Genomic DNA, 17,291 nt, shown 5'->3' with positions numbered 1-17,291 from the left:
AACAACAGTACAAGGTTTCAATCTAAACTAAAAATTACTATTGCCAATAAACCTGCTGTTTCATCTCTTCCCATCACCACAGAGAGGCTTTGGGTTGTCTTTCTGTGAGTCTGAATTTCAAGAAACACACATGTTTTCCCACAGTGCCCAGCCATGCCCACGACCACACCGCCTCATCCCACCTTCCACAACAGGACAGAAACCCCCCAAGCAGTGCCTGCTCCATGGCCCAGGGTCCCTGCTGGGGTGAGCCTTCCCCCTCCCCACGCAGCTCCCCAACTCACTCTCTGTCTGCTTCTTGATCTTGAGGGTGACGGTCTCTCCTGCCATCTGCAGCAGGTGGATGGCCTCGCTCAGCGGTTTGCCCTTCAGGCTCACGTTGTTGATCGCCAAGATCCGGTCCCCAACGTGGATGGCTCCGGTTCTGGAGGGAAAAGGCACTGTCAGGAACTCCAGAGAAGCAATTCCTCTGGAGGACAGGACATTCAGCTCTTGCTGGAAGAAATGAACACTTTAAAATATGTCTTTGTTCCCTCTTGGTACACTCTATAGCTGTGAAGTCCTCTTCACCACATACCAGGAATCTGGTTCTTCCCCAGCTTCCATGGGCACAGACATACAAATACACATGGGAACACATGGCCTCCTCAAATCCCAGGCCCCTTGGGAACTGGGAATGCAGAGCAGCTTAGAGACAAAACACTTCAATGCAACGGGGTTAAAAGCACAAACATTTTCAGTATGTTGAGTCCAACACAGTCATCAAACATGGAACTGAAGGACATGATCACCCTGATGGAAAGAAATTATGAGACAAACCTAGAAACCTATTGGAAAAAACCCAAACCAAAACAGCTCAACAAAACTGCTCATGTGTGTGCAAGCATGAGCTGAACCAGCTGCAGTTAATGGTGTGCTTAAAGCTCAGCCTACTCAGCTACACCCTTGTGACTTTCTCCACCAGCTCAGGAAGAGGCTGTGTTTCATTGCTCAGCCACATTCCAGCACTGGTTATTGCTCTCACCTAGACAAATCCTCAGGCTTCAGCAACAGGCATGAGGAAACTAACAAGTCATGGCAATTCTCTCCCTTCTCCATCCTTCCCCTCTGTCTGCTCACAGACAAAGGCTCACTTTACCTCTTCCCAGTGAAGCTCTGGGAGGAGCAGGCAGGGCAGGATGTGTCCACTGGCACTGCAAAGCCTGAGCTGGACTGAGCTTCCCTAACTCACCCTCCAGCTCCCAAATGCCAGCACGCAAGAGCAGCAACCCCCCCCCTCCTCAAGTACTGTGGGAGTTCTGCTATCAGGGACCTCTGTGATGGAGTCAGGAGGAGATGAAAATCTGGACTGCAATATCTTTTGTCCTTTTTGGCTTTTTGGCAATTTGTCTCCCTCAGGTTGCATCTCCAAACTGGACTGCAGACAGCTCCTACTGTCTGGAACTGGAATTTGATATATCAAGGCAGGTAAAACAGCTGCTTGGCTTTCCCCAAAATATCACAGTTCTGTAGACACACTGCTGTGAAACATCCAGTATAAGTACATCAAATCAGGAAATGCAGCCAAGCAGCAGGCAGGACTGCTCAGGCTTCTGCTGCTGCTGAGGAACTCAGCAGTGCCATGATGGTCCCACCAGCCACTAGATGTCCGTCTTGTGCCACCCAAATCAGCCTGGAAAAGTTGTCAGGGAAACAAACATTTCTGTGTTCAAACAAATTACAGATTACAAATTACAGATGAAACTGGGACTGGAGGATTTGTCCTAAAAGTTTCATCTATTGTATTTTAAAAAATCAAACTAAACTGCTGGCAGTTTACGGAAGATCCTTTTATCACTGCAGTGCTTCAGCATTCAAGGCTTTCCTGCTGTACCCCTGAACCCAGCATGGGAACACTTCCATCCAAGACACCAGCCCAATCCAGCCCTGAACAACATGATGGCTCTGCAGTAACTGTGAAAGTCTCTCAGCAGGGAAAAATACAGAAACAATTATAGAGAAAGGTCATGTTCAGCCAGGTATTTTTCTTCAAAAGGGAGAAAGCAAACCAAAGTCCAGTCCTCTCAGGCCCCTCCCTGTGAGGCCAGGCAGACAGAAGCTGAGCAGGACTGACAGAGAAAGCAGTTTCCAGCTAGTGACCTGGTGCCTCTCCATTACTACCAACAGTCCTTAACTCACCTCAAACACCCAAGGAGCCATGGGCTGCATGTCCCTTCTTGCTCACAGGGGACATGCAAGAGCAGAATTGAGTAACAGGTAAGCAGAAAGGTGTAAAAGGGGCTGCTAGAACTTCTCAGCAAGCACTGGGGAAGAGGTGACTGCATGCATGTTGTAGGGATTAACGTGGCACATGAGCAGGGTCACCATCCCTTTTCCTCCCTGCCAAGATGGCTTGCTGCTGGATACTCCTAGAGCAAACTCTCCTACAGCCACCCCCATCTACTTGAGTAGGTGGCACTAAAGGAGGCTGGTCTGGCACTTTAAGATGTCAGCAATAGCCAAAAATTGTTCTTGGAGAGCCATTACACGTCAACCAGAGTTCAGTGTTCAGCACACTCCCTTGGTCAAGAAGGAAAGCACAAGTCCTGTGGCACAGGGTTAAGGTATATGCAGGAACTCAAGGAGGGGACACAGACAGTAACATGGGAGAGAGCCACAGCTCCACACCACTCTAACAGCCTGAGCTGCTTTTGGATGTTTCTGTAAGATCAGACACAAGGAAAAAAAAATTGTTCAAGGTCAAGATAAAACCTAAATCATCTGACTCTGAAGCCTTTTTGACTTAGGCAGCCAGTCACCCACAGACAGATGTGTGACACATCCTAGAGGACACCGTGCCTCCCCCACTGCCAGCAGCCCAAAATGCAGTGCAGACTTTCATTTGTGCCTCTACAAGAATGGCCTGTGGATTCCTGTTATCAGACACTGGGATCAGGTCCCAGTGTCAGTGCTGCTGAACAATATCCTGCGCTCCAACACGAGCATGGATTTGGATTCAGGACCCCCTCCTTCAGAGCCTGGCTAAGGGCATCTGTGGCACAGATAAAGGTAGAGACATCAGGAAAGGGACAATTTAGGATAGCACTAGGAGCGCCCCTCTTCCCTTGACAAGGTCAATTCATCCCCTTCTCTCACTCACAGGAGAAATAATGCACCTTTCCTGCAAGCAGCCTTCATCCCAGTGCTCCTCACCCTCCCCACAGGGAGCCAAGGTTACCCAGAGACATCCCTGTGCTGCCTGTCCCCATGCTGTTATCTGTTACTCAGCCACAGTGAGCATGCTGAACAGCTCCATCACTCTTCTCACAAGGCTTTTCATTGCTCACTGGCTGCTCTCTCCTGATCAAAATTCAGTGGTACTGCAGCACTCGCCCGCACTGCATTCCTGGGCACAGGCACCGATGTGCACCCGAGTTCAAAGGAGGAACAGCCGTGGAATTGCAAAGGGAACTGAGATCAACAAAGGTACAATTCTGTCTTCTGACACCTGACAGCATTTGAGCTGGCTGTTCTTAACCTCTCTCATGCTGGGTTGCAGGTACAATACAGAAGTGCTACATAGAAAAGCCTTGGATACTCTGTGGCTACTATTTTATAGGGAAGAAGATCAAACCCTACAGTGACAGGCAGTGATATAAAATCCCCAGTGAGAAGAATCACTAATGGTTAAGTCCATCCCCTTTGTTCCCAGGAGACACAGACCTTCTGCATTCTGCACCAAAGGGAAGCCATGGAAATGCACAGCAGTGTGCTGAGAGCTCTGGGGACCCAATGCAGTGAAGGACACGGAGCTGTTTCTCAGTCCAGCTAAGAGGGAGCGTGGTCTTGAGACAGAAAAAACCAAAAGGCCAGATATGCTGTCAAACATCCCCAAGGTCTTGCACTTTACACCAGTTTGTTCAGGGGGTTTTTTGTTGCTGTTCTGCTGTCAACAGCACAAAGTAAGAGACCCTCAGAGAAGCATGAGTCAGGGCTGCTGAAATGATCTATTTACAAGTCACAGCTCCCGTATAGAAAGATTAATTAAGATAGAGTGTATGACTCAGCTCCACTTATACTCTCAGGAATGTCCTGATCTTTTAAATCCCACACATCCACATATATTCAGACCCAGGTACACAGTAACTTCCCCGGTGACTGAAGGTAAATCTGTTCCTACATTTATTCAGTATAAATGCCTGATGCTTGGGCATGCCAACCTGCACTGAGATACCTCACATGTAACACAGTGAGCAAGAAGCTAAGACAGGTCAGAATACACCTGAGATCCCTGGTTTCAGCAGGACACGCCACTGCAATGGCCATAAGCCAGTTTAGCAACAGGGGAGTCCTGGACAGAGCCTATGGTGGTTTCATAGGCAGGATGGGTACTCTCCTGACACAAGGCATGCATGGCAAATCCCAGACCAGGAAGCATCCCTGTGGAAGAGGGGCAAATAAATACGTATTCCTGGCTGCAGAATTCACCTGACTCACTGGGTCTGACTTTTCCTCAAGCGTCCCTCTCATTGCCCCAGCAGCACAGCCCCCACCACTGCTTCATGTCACTTGGTACCTTCAGAGCACCTTTCCTCCTTAGCAGTCTAAGACACCAAAGAAGAGTTCATGACAGCAGAGGAAACTTGGCATGGTTCAAGACCCCTTCTCAAATCAATTCAACTGCTCTGTCCCCAAACCTCACCTCTCTGCCAGCCCTCGTTTAGTCAAGCCTGAAATGACAATAGGATCAAAAGGTTCCTCTGTCCCAGAGATGGTTATTCCCAAAGGGCCCCCATATCGCTTCAGCTCCACCGTGTAGATAATAGCACCAGTTGTCTCCTGCTCGTCTGAAAGAGAAAACAGGAATACTGAATTCTTGTCATTTCCCAAATAAAAGTAGTCATAGAAAGACTTGCAGCCTCTAGAAGCAAAAGCCAGAAGTCTTCAGTGACACTCATACCAAATAGGATTTTAACCTTCCAGACATCACTTAAGGGCAGAATAACAAAAATAGACTATAATCAATTGGAAAGTGGTGACTGGATAGCAGCAGCCCTTATCTTTGTTAGTTTGCACTACCTATTGGGAAATGTCATTACAGTGGACAGGCACCAGTTTGCATGAGGATTTCTGTACCAGAGTTATCTTCATCCTTCCTAATCTTCAATTTGACCAGGTCTTCACACTGCCTTAAAATCTGCACAGCATCCTCCATTGAGCAATTGTCGAGTCGGATGTTATCAATGGCTAGCAGCTTGTCTCCCGGCTCCAAGGTGCCAGTTCTACATGGAAAGGAAAAGACAACTATGAGTACATTTGTATTTGCCTTTCAGATCCCACAACACATTCAGTTCTGCAGTGGAAATGACAATATTAACTTTTTACTGTCCTTGATATTTTCTGGAAAACAACCATGAGCTGAATTACAAAATTACACCTGTAGTTTTAAAGAAAGGAAATTTGTGTAGAGCATGCATCCAGACAGAACCAGCCAGGAAGGTTAGATAAATATCCTGGGTAACCTATAACCCTGAAAATGCCTGATGTTTAACTGACAGATTTTCTACCCCTTATGGAAAATCCTGGGTGAGCACTCTTAGAAATAAGCAGTACAGACACACTAAATTCCTCTGAATGCCTTGCTATGAGGTCTTGGGAACAGAGGGAAAGTCAATAAATCCTGAGTTATTTGCACAGTTCTCCACCAGTGCCCACAACTCACTCTCTCTGTTCACCAAAGCAGGAGCTGAGACATGGCAAGCTACCTGATGAGCCATAGCATCCCCTGGGACAGATGAAGCCCTTTACCACATGCTCTTAAATGCTAAACATCCATCTCCTAGAGACTCAGCTGACATCTAAACCAGTGCCCTGGTCATCTTCTCCATTAGCTCAACTCTATCCACTTCAATACAGACAAGATTTATTGCAAACCCTACTGTGGTCTAAGAAAAACCTCTAGTGCTGAGGTGTTCTTGGATTCTGGAAATATCCAGACCCAACTGCTACATTCAGCTTCTCTGGTAGACATTCATGGAAGGCCATTTTGCCGTGGGTTTGACAGATGGAAAATCCTGCACTCACCTGTGTGCTACACTCCCCTTCTTGATGTCAGAGATGATCAAAGGATCCCCCAGCTTTCTACTTGCAGCTGCAAAAGAGACACAGGTACAAAGCCTGATGGTGAGTTTGCTATCTGGGATGGGGATGGTGGATAGTTAATGGGGAGAAGCAGCCATAAGGAAAGGGGATTTATATTCCCATCACAAAATGATGCCTCACAGCTGAACTCGGGAAGCCTCTCCAGAAAGAAAGGGAAAAAAACTAAACAAATATAAATCCCTGCAGTTTGTTCGTTGCCCTTTGCCCAGGGTAATTTCCTTTGGACTCCTGAAGGAGCGGATGTGTGGTGTCCAACAGGAAGAGGTGGCACTGCCAATCCCAGCACTGTTGAACACCCCTGACCACCCCTCACATACAAAAGAAGGGAGCCAAAGGCCATGGCTGCAGTCAGAATTAGCACTGCTGCTGGAGAGCACCCAGCTCTGCCCCGCACTCCATACAAGCATTTCTGTGTTCTTCAAGTAAAGTGGGCTGTGAAATTTTCCAGGTGGAAAATAACCCAGGGAAAAAGCTCAGTTTTTCAGCTGGTTCAGCTCTCTAGGGCACTTAATCATACAACCAGATGAATCAGGGGTGGTTTGTGCTGGAGCTGGAAGGGGTGGGTGGTTTCCAGCTCCTATCTCCTGGCTGACCTTGATAACTTTTTCAGCCCACGAGATGTGAATACGCATCTCTGGGAGCACTTACATTTTCAGACTTGCCTGCAAGACCTGCTGCTCTCCTGAGATACCCAAGAGAGATTTATGACTCAAACTCCTCCTGACCTCCTTGTCATGCACACGCCAAACATACACCAAGAAAGAGCATCCATTCCACCCTGCCTTGCTACGGGAATTGCATTGCCTCATTTAAAGTTGACAGAGCTTCTCAGCTTCTCACAAAAACTGTGTGGGAAGAAAGAAACTCACAGCCTTTGAACATATCAGGTGGAGGGCAGAGATTAAAATATCTGTGAGGCACGTGGCACCAAACACACAGAGATCCACCTGCCTGAACAGCAGTTAGAGAGCAACCAGAAAGTCAGACATAGTAAGTGTTTACCAACCTCTCTGCTCTAGATTTTTCTGTTGTTTATATTCATTTATGAAATTTGAAAACATATGTCTAACCCAACACCTTTAAGGATATCCTCTCCCAGAAATAACCAAACCTTCTGTACTAAAGAGAGAAAAAAGACAGCCAATCTCAGTCGTGGCAGGGCTGAGAACCACAGTGAGGTCAGACAGCAAAAAGCAGACTGTGACTGATTTTATAATAGTCACAGCAATGTGACTGCTGAATGGTACAGAGCCTGGAGGAACTATTTTCCCCACGTTTTACTGGAGCCTGGTACCAGACAATTTTGGAACTGGACACTCATGTTGTGCTCTGTCTGCAGATCTAAGGGAGGAAGATGTGCTGTGGAGATGCCCAGAGGGCTTGTGCCTATATTCAGCCTGTCCACAGCATGGGCCAGACTGCAGTCAGGACAAGAGACACTGGGCAAAGCTGAGTAGTGGGAATAAGGATGGGGTTCAGGTAAAAACAATGCAGAAATCCCCATGCTGACTGAGAAGGCCACACACCATGGACTAACAGCACAGGGATTGAAATGTATCACTCTGATAATCATTACCATTGCTCTCCTTTTCAGTATAGGACATGCATTTGCTGCTGACAGAGGTGTACAGAGTGGTGTCCGAGCAGCAATGAGGGCAGACCCTGTGAGCACACCCTAAGCCCTGGGTCAGGTGGCATTGCTGCATGTTTAATCACTCCCTAGCCTGGTTCTGTCAAAACAATCCAGGTTAGAAAAAATACTTTTCACTGCAAGGTTTGTTTACTAGTTTCAAAGCAGAGGCAGTGTGACAGAAAGGGGTTAGGGAGGATGCTAACCTATCCTGGTGGTGGGCTGGGATGGCCATCCCTAACCTGACCAAGCCACAGCTCAAAAACATGTCCAGAGACCATGAACACCAAGAGAGCAAAGAGGGAGGGGAGAAAAACACCAGCAAGCAAGAAAGCACAGACAACAACATGCCTCAAGCTCTGCAGATTTCTGTTTATCTCAATGTCTGCCCTGCAAGTTCTGTGGCATGTGGGGGGATCCTGCACACAGTCAGTTTCTGAGCAGAGAACAAGACCTTGTCCTTTTGAAGCTCCACAGTTGGTGTCAGCACTGAACACAGCACAAGCTTCCCATGACAGAAGCAGGGGTAACAAACCAAGTGCTTTATCCATTAGAGAACAAAGCAAGTTTTAAGGAAAAATCATTCTGGGTTTTGTTTGCAGGCTTTTTTTAGAAGTTTTGCTCTCAGAACAGGTTTCCTTGAGACCTGAGTTAAATGAAAGAGCCATATACAACTGCATACAACTGTCCCTACCAACAGAGAACTCAAACTTTAATAAATGGCAGTCCTTGTAAATGTAAAACATTCCAAATATTCCAAATGTAAAATATTCCAAATAATATCCAAATATCACAGAGTCATTATAGAAACACTTGGATTGGAAGGGACCTTAAAATCATCTAGTTCCACTCATGGAACAGTGACATCTTCCAGTAGACCAGGTTGGGCTTAAACCCTATCCAACCTGTTCTTGAGCACTTCCAGGGATGGGGGATCACCACATTACAAAATTTCTTAATGTAAAATGCAAAGGCTTTATAAAACCATCAAATCTGAAGGATAAGTAAGAGAGACTTAATGAATAACCATGTTCTCTCAAGAGGTGTAAGATACAAGGTTAAGATAATGAAATCTCACAGCACAGAACAAAGGCTTGCTGTTCATTCTAGAGACCTGTGGTTACTGACTCCATTAATTAACCTTTGGCATCCCGAAGCCCTTCCTGGCAAGCCCTTCCTTGGCCCTTACCCCAGCAGAGTGTCCAGATGAGCTTCCTGCCTGTCTGCTGGGATCAGGCTGCCCTGAGCACCCCTGAGCCCCACATTTTTAACCATCCTGGCCATTCACACAGGGTGACAATGTTTATCCATGCAACAGCTGCCTGCCTGACAGTGAGAGACTGCAATGTCACTGAAAGGGTGGCTCAGTAGAGTTCAGAGCCATTAGATACATGAATCTCTGGTGAGATTTTGAATAGACAATTTCCAATTTGCCTGCAATTAAAACAGCACCAACCCAAAGTACATCATTATTAGGGCTGTGGTCTTTGGCATTAAGACATTTGCACAGATGAATAAAGCCTCCTTATCCATTCATTTCTGCTGTTAATGTGGTTATATCTCTTCAAAGGACATCATCTTGGGAACTCTGGTGCAGGAAGACACAGTCTGGACACTCAGCCCTGCCTCTGGGTTTTGCTCTCCTGTGTGTGAAATGGAGATGGCAGCAAAGGAAGCCAAGGGAAGAGATGGAGGCAGGAGCTGGTGTGCAGAAACCCATGCTCACTCTCAGCAGGCATCCTGGCTGTGGCCTCATCTGCCAGGGCAAGCCACTGCAGGAGGAAACAGGCTCTTTTGCAGACCTGTTTGTATTTTTGGTGGATTTACCAGTACAAAAGACAGTTTAAATCTGCTCCAGTGGCCCAAAGAAGGCTCTATAAATCAACAGCTGGTAAAGGTAGAAGCATGTGGTGGGGAAGAAACTCAAAATGAAAACACTGCTTGGCAGTGGTGACAGGGCAGTGATAAAAAGGTGAATTGATCAATACTGTTATTTACTTTTTATAAATTGCTTTCAGTCTCTCTGCTGGGATTGTGGCTAACTCAGTGTTTACACTGTGATGGATGACGAGGCCAGGAACACATGTCCAGTTTGTGTTTTTAATAGAATGCATAATGACTTGTGCTGGTAAATTATTCCCCTCCAAGGAGCACCAGCACATATTTCACAGGCATCAACCTGTTAAAAATGCCCTTCATTATTGACCAAGCCAAAGCAACATTGCCAATGTGTAATTAAAGAAATTGTAATAATGCCATAAGAATGCATTTAAATAAGAAGCATTTTTAAATTGGAAATAGCAAAATCAGAAACCAAATAATCTCAGGATAGCTAAGGAATGAGAAGAGGAAAAAAGTGAATCAGAATTGATTACAAAGAGCAGCACTGAAAATCAAATCCTCAGTACCCAACTTTTTCCTCTATCATTCATTAAGTTTAGCAGCAGGTGCATAAATTATCAGTGCCTCCAGCAGGATATCTGCCTCATCACAGATCCTTTTCTTTTCACAATCTCCAGGTAGCAAAACCAGATCAGGACATCCCACCAGGATAAAAGCAGTGGAGTGAATCAGCTGTAGTGTGAGTGAGGGGGCAGGACAGGTGGCTGCTGAGCCTGCCCCGCCTGCAGACACGCTCGCCTGGGCTGGTGGCAGGGCACAGGCTGATACAGAGCCAGCAAAACTGGATTTGCTCGGCTCAGAGATCCATCTTCTCACTAGGACAGTGATTACACTGCTTAAGCGACTTAATCGAAGTTATCTATCTACCCAAATTCTGGTTTTATCACCTGCAAGCAGATATACTGCCTCCTCCTTATCTGCAGTGCTTCACACCAAGGGCACAGGAATTGATTTGTTAAGATATATAAAGGTAATTTGATAAACAAGCTATATAAAGCATTAATGCATATCTAAAATTAATGGCAATTTCAGTATCTCTTGAAACAGCAACACCAACACATCTCTACCCTACAGTGAATGTCACAACCAGCCCTTGGAGAGGGTATTTGAGACAGGAAAAAACTCCCAAATTCTCAATACAAAAGGTAATCTTTTGTGTAATCAACTATCATTTTGCAGAAGGGAATAACAAATCTATACCTTATTTTAAGAGCTGAGGTTTGAACATTTAAGAATACGTGACTATTAGCTTCTCGCTGCTGGAGACTTGAATTTATAAGAGATTTACAGAAAATCTTCAAAGGGGCAACTGCATCATTAGAACTGGCTGCAGCCAGCAAGATCAGAGCATTTGAGGCATGGGTTCTGCTAATGGAGAGGGGTTGTTCAGGCTAACAAGGGTCAAATCTTCACATTCCTGTGCCAAAACTCTCAGTTTAGCAGTATTTGCATCCTCACCATTCTGAGCCCCAGAGGCTGCTGCAAACAGAAAGGAGCATGCTCTGCTCTTCAGAGCTCTGCATGCTTCTGCTCTCCAGAGTAGCTGCTCTACAAGCAAATGCCCTTCTCTCTGGGACAGAGGCTGAGGTACTGGAGCATGGAGAAAAAAAGAGTTTAGCTGGCATTGTATCCCTTCACCTCTGGACAAAGTGCATGGAGCAGCACACACATGGCAGCTTCAGCGTATGTCATTTAGCATATTGAGGAGACTGAAATGAGGCTTGAGGGCACAGAGATCCCTCAGGAGCTCAAAGCACTGTCAGTGAGAGACTCAGTCCTTGGATTTTGTACTCATCCTCTGAGGAATGGAAAGGGAAATAGTGCTAAATGCATGTATTTCCACGATACATCTTGATTTGCTGTGCCCCTTTGCCACACTGTGTTGGAGCAGGGGGAAGAGACCCATCCGTGCTGTCAGACCACAGCTGGAGACTCATCCAGCCCAAGCCTTCTCTTTCTGGAAAACCCTGAGATCTCTGAAAGATTAAATGCCCTCAGCAAACATCTGCCCCTCACCAGGAACAAGTACAGCCCCTCTCTGCATGTTCATCCCAGAACCAGCAGCATCTGCTCTCCTCATACACAAATCTCCTGGGTTTCCAGTCCTTTTATGAGCATTTCCAGCAGATTTATGGCTCCTACTACAGCCAGCTCCATTACATGAATTCTTCCAATTCATCCATCAAGAATCCTGCTCTCCCCCCACCCTTTACCTAGTCCATCTCCCAATTAGCTCTGAAAGCCACAGCACAGCAAGAATTTGATCACATTTATTCATTAAGTGCTCCTCTGATGAGGTCGTAACACCTCTGCCCATTTAAGAAGGCAGAGGCAAACCTTCCTAGGCAGAGGAATTAACTGCAGAGAAGCCAGCTGAAGCCAAGAGGTAAAACTCAGTGAAAGCCACTCATCTTACCTCTGTAGTGTAGTGAGACTATAAAGTTCATGAATAAACCCAATTCTGTGGCCATGACAGTGCAGTGGATCTTCTTCTGACCCCTTCACCTTCTCATCTACTCAAGCTGCTCCAGTTTTACAGAGTAGGAAAGAGGAATCCAATGCAAGAGGCCAGTAAACCAAGCCCTTTAAAACAGTAGTTATATACTTTTCCATATCAGAAGGAAAGCTGTAAAAGCTGTTTCTAGATCTACACAAACACTCAAGTCAGCAGAACTGAGAGGAAAGGAACTGAGCAAAACAGAGAAGGGTTATTTTTACCTCTTTTCTTTTGCTGCTTGCATCACACTCCTGCATGCACATCATGTCTCTGCAGGAAGTATTTAACATAAGGCTGCTTGCTTTGGTTTTAATGTTTGAAGCTGGTATATTTATCTGCCTGGTTAGAGGCAGAGTGTAAAAATTATGAACTTATTTGCTAAGGATCATGTGGACATAGGATTATATAGAGTAATAAATGAAAACAAAATTAGGATTAAGCTTGAATTTCATCTTTGCCACTGCATTTTCAGGGTGCCTGTCTTTTTCTCCATTTTTAACTATAAATTTGGCTTTGACTCAGGAAACAACTGCAATATATTTCAGGTTTATGCATGTGCATTACTTAAACAATGTCCTACAAACATGTTCAGCAATCAAAAAGATCAAATCAATTATAGTGTTAAAAAGCTGCTTTGTAGTTGAATAATGGGCATCTATTTAAAACCCAGGGGTCTGTTCCTTTCTATTAGCAGTGATTTCAAAAAAGTGTGTGAAATCACTTCTTTTAACAGATTTGAAATGAAAACCTTTCCAACATAAAAACATGTTTGAAGTGTAAATGCATATCTGAAGCAGATCCTGTTCAAATAAGACTTCACAAATAAAAACTTCTGTTCTTGCCAGCATCTCCCAAGTTCATTTTACTCTCTAGCCCCAGACATAAACTAAACTTTGAAACTTAATAGGGCCTTGCTCAAGCCAGCTTTTCTACCAGATCCATTATCCTGGGTTGCTCCCTGAGACTGGAATGCCAAGGCAGTGGCAGGGCAGCAGGTTGGAACCCAGCACAGTCTGCACCATGCACTGCTCCCCACCAGTGAAATGCCATTACAGACAGCCTGCTGCTTTCAGAAAGCACTTTGATGTCTTCAGACATTAACTGCCACCAAGCCAAACGTTAAATACTGTGCTGTTATTTCTCAGGAATTGTGTCCTTGTGGCACAAATAGGGGAAGCTGAGAAGAGGGACAAGAAATATCACTAGGTGCAAAGGCATCATCCTGTCAATGTTCCAGTCACTCCTGAGAATCATCCCACTTGGACCAGAACACCTCCAATTAGCTCTCTAACTAACGCTGTAAATGTCAAGAGGTAATTACCATAGCTTCTCTTTTAATGAAACCCAGTTTCCAAGTGTCCCCTGCAACTCCACTCCCCAGACACAGCTGGGTCTGTGCTCCTGAGGGCTCAGACAAGAGATCCCATTACTGCAGTCTCACAAGCTGCTCTGCTTCAGATCAGACGTGGTGGCAGTCTCTGGGCATGGCAAACCTCAGATGATTCAACTGACTTTACCCAGAAGTGAGAGAGGGATGAGTGATCTGAGACCTGCATGTGTTTGCCATAAAGGAAAAATTCACTGACAAAAGGCATAGCAAGACCCCAGGTTAGCCAGAAAACTGGGATGGATCTGCCTAGATCATCCCCCTAAAGCACCCTCTCCAAAGAGGCCAGAAGATCTTCAAAATAAAAACTATGCTCAGAAGGGAAACAGAGATAATTAAGAGTGAGCAGAGAAGAGAGAAAATGAAAAAGGTTTATGTTCTCTTCTCTCACTGCATACCAAGTCCTGGCACATGGCTCCCCTTCTGCATGGCTTGAGCTTGTAAAATGAAATAATTCCTGGGAAACTCTGGAATTTAAAGTGCTTCCACTGCCTCTAAAACCAACCACCCTCTTCATGCTTCTCCTCTTGGCAGTTTCCCCTCTCTGCCCTTCAAGCTGTGGGGTCACCTGTTACTTTTTCTCCTCTCTCCACCTCTTTTTGCAAGGGTCCCACCAGACCCAGGCAATTCTTTTTAAAAAGAGCGTAATACAAGTGTGAGCAAGGAAATAAAAATAATATTACATATAACATAACATAATTCTGCACCACAGATCAAGTGACCAGTTGAGACACATCCTTTGTCCCAACCCTTCATGCAACTGCTTTTCTCTGCAGCTGCCAGCTCATGGAGGCAGGAGCCACACATCTGATTCATTCTGGGATAAATCACAAGCGCTGGAGTGCCACGGAAACCCCACATGATCTTATCTCTCTGATGAGCCCTCTAAAATGCCTGCGTGGAAAGGAGAGGCTCTTTCAACTGCTACTGCAAGCCTGAGCAATACTTACAGCTGATTGTAATTCCAAGCTCTACACCTCTTTTCTTGGGCAATTTAACATGGAAAGTACCGCTGCTGGGTATGACAGACTCTATAAAGCAAAAAAAAACAAACAAAAAAGAAAATAAGGAGAAAAAAGAGAGTTTTCAGTTGCATGGATGGTTTCTTTGGAACCAAGAAAACAAGCCCATAAAGCACTGCTTTATTGGTTCAAATAAGGTTATCTGAGACCCTGTGGACTTCAGGTTGAAATTTGGATTCTCATTAAAAATACATGCTCTGATCATCAAGTTAAGTGCTCATATCACACTGTATTTCAAAACTGAAGCAGCTCTGTCAATGTAAATAGAAAAAAAAATCTTTTTTAATACAAAATTGCACTTTACCCCTAGCCTATAGCTTTGGCTTCCTCCTGGCTTCAAGGCCATAAATGAATATGAATAGTATTCCTATTAATGAGCAAATATTTAAAGTGCGTCCTCTTCACCTACTCCTTAGGCTTATCTCAGCCAAGCAATGAGCACAGAACATTTATGAAAGGATCAGAAGAACCCTCCACCTCAGTGCACATTAGAGAACAACAAGAAGTGGAGAAGGTCCTCCCAGGGTTTCTCACTCTTCCCTCTCAGCCTGGTGAATACTCTCCCTCCTGTGGGTCAGCAGCGGCCCTGGCAGAGCCCCATGGGCAGAGAGGAGCAGCAGCTCCTTTGGGAACGCACCTGCGACGTCGAACTCGATCTCCAGCACCACTTTGTTGGTGAGCGCCGCGTCGCGCAGCAGCTGGTTGGCCTCCTCCATGGTGCCGTCCTCCGTCGCGATGCCGTTGATGGAAAGGACTCGGTCTCCTACTTGCAGCAGGCCACACCTGCAGTCCACAGTGGGAAAAGAGGGAAAAGGGAGACAAGGAAAAAGAGGGAAGGAGAAAGAAAACAACCCCACAACCAGCCATGAGTCACTTTTGCCAGGCGAATCTGTTACAAGACACACAAAGTACTGACATATTCTGCAGAGGTGCCCCAAAGAGAAAACAACTCATTTTGCTGTGCTCTTCACAGGTCCCTAGAAGGGCACAAGGAGGCAAGCCTTTGTTGGTTTCTAAAGTTCAAACATACTATGCTCCTAAATAACCATTTCTGGTCACATTTTTTGCAACAACCAAGGGGGGAAAAAAGTAACCCTCACCTTTCTAAAAATCAACACCATGGCTGAGAGATAAGAATGATAAACACAAGGGAATGGGACTTCCTTCCCAATCTAACCACAAACCACTCTTCCCATGCACCTGCACCCTCTGGAACACAAACTAATGGCATTGAAAATTGCACAGATTCCTCTGCTTAGTTCATGGCAAATACTGAAGCTACAATCCAATAAACTCACCGAAATGTCTCAGCAAATTAGATAATCATTTATTCCTTCTAATTGCAATTCAGGAAGCCAAATGCACAGTGATATTTTTTAACTGCCTTGAAAGGCCAATATTATTCCAGTGTGATGGCCTGACAATATAACCACAACTGACCCTTTGGGGCTCTTGCTTTAGACCCACTTTTTCCAGGAACAGAGATCAGCAGGATTTTTACTTTGGAAGGAGAACATGACGGCAAGGCTATGTTGGAGATGTATTGCTACAGCACAATTTGTCTCTTGGGACCCCCCTGCATTTATAAGCAAGATGTTTTTCACATATTCCAACATTCAGTATCCACCCACACTCCTTTTTTTTACATATACTGCAACACCAGCAAGATGATCCTCCAAGTAATCTCCCACATTATCTCAGCTCCCACCTGGTCTGGCCCATGGCTCTACAAAAACAAGACTGCAGTGTTCCCTGCAACTATGGGAAATTGCTCATCTCCTTTCTCCTCTATCAGTTGTTCACTTTATCTACATCTTTTTAGCCTTTCCACTTATCACCTGGCCATCCACTAGATCAGAGCTTGGGAAACCACTCTTCAATCATCAACATAAGCTACAGAGTGGTCTCCAAAAGAGGTTAGGGTTATGGCAGCAAGTCTAAGGTTCCCCTCAAAATGTGGAGTTATTTTACCACAAAGATTCTCCAGAAGAAATTAGTTATCTTGTTTTAAGCCTTCTCCAGAGAATCTTTATTCCCGTCCTGTTTAATGATCAAACACATCTTTGTCTTCCCCTTTCTTTCACAGATACCTCACAGAAGACAGCTTGTTTTTTACTAAACCTTCCAGTCATTCTTCATCACACACACCCAATTCAGTTGTAAGAAAACACAGCACCACAGCTTGCAGGCACACAAAGGCATCAAAGGCAGCAGACACTTGGCTGTGTTATTCATGTCCAAACAACAGGATGTGTATGAAAGGCCGAGGCATCAAGAAAAAGTACACACATCTGAATTCAAGGAAAATGAACAAGCACAACAGCTTGTGCCAGTGGCCCATCAAAAGCTGAGATATGAACAAGTTTGGAGAGAGCCCAGGGAGGTTATTTTACTGGTAGGAAGGCATATTCACACTTCTGCCAGAGTTCATGCTCTCCATGGAAAAATGCTGGCTACTTTATGAGATGCAAATTCAGAGCTGTTTGTTCAAGGATTCTTGGATTAGGGCAGACAACTTCATGATGTATAAATGAACCCACCCTTGTGAATAAATCACATCAAGTTTAATTACAGTCATTTACTGGATTTGTGGCTATGCAGCCACATAGAAATATCAGCTTATAAATATGAAGATGGCACCGAGCAGAACAGAGATGACTCCTCTGTCACCAAGAGGTCTCTTGCTGTCCTGGCAGTGCACCTTTTGCAAAG

The 17,291-nt window shown here is 45.2% G+C and overlaps 1 protein-coding gene across 11 annotated transcripts in view; it reads right to left on the bottom strand.

The window, feature by feature from the left end:
- GRIP2 (glutamate receptor interacting protein 2) overlaps nucleotides 1–17,291 on the bottom strand; it is a 250,762-nt gene that overhangs the window by 18,043 nt on the left and 215,428 nt on the right. For all 11 annotated transcript variants that reach the window (XR_010441862.1, XM_064724553.1, XM_064724552.1 and 8 more), the window contains exons 13-18: nucleotides 15,217–15,362; nucleotides 14,508–14,588; nucleotides 6,064–6,130; nucleotides 5,116–5,261; nucleotides 4,682–4,826; nucleotides 285–424 (exon numbers count right to left, since the gene is read on the bottom strand). Coding sequence is in view for 10 of the 11 variants with exons in the window: in XM_064724553.1 (XP_064580623.1) it covers nucleotides 285–424; nucleotides 4,682–4,826; nucleotides 5,116–5,261; nucleotides 6,064–6,130; nucleotides 14,508–14,588; nucleotides 15,217–15,362 (725 nt within the window). In the remaining variant the exon portion in view is untranslated. The remainder of the gene's footprint in view (nucleotides 1–284; nucleotides 425–4,681; nucleotides 4,827–5,115; nucleotides 5,262–6,063; nucleotides 6,131–14,507; nucleotides 14,589–15,216; nucleotides 15,363–17,291) is intronic.

Source organism: Zonotrichia leucophrys, chromosome 12 (assembly GCF_028769735.1).
Source record: "Zonotrichia leucophrys gambelii isolate GWCS_2022_RI chromosome 12, RI_Zleu_2.0, whole genome shotgun sequence".
NCBI lineage: Eukaryota > Metazoa > Chordata > Aves > Passeriformes > Passerellidae > Zonotrichia > Zonotrichia leucophrys.
This window is presented reverse-complemented; position numbering and strand designations above follow the sequence as displayed.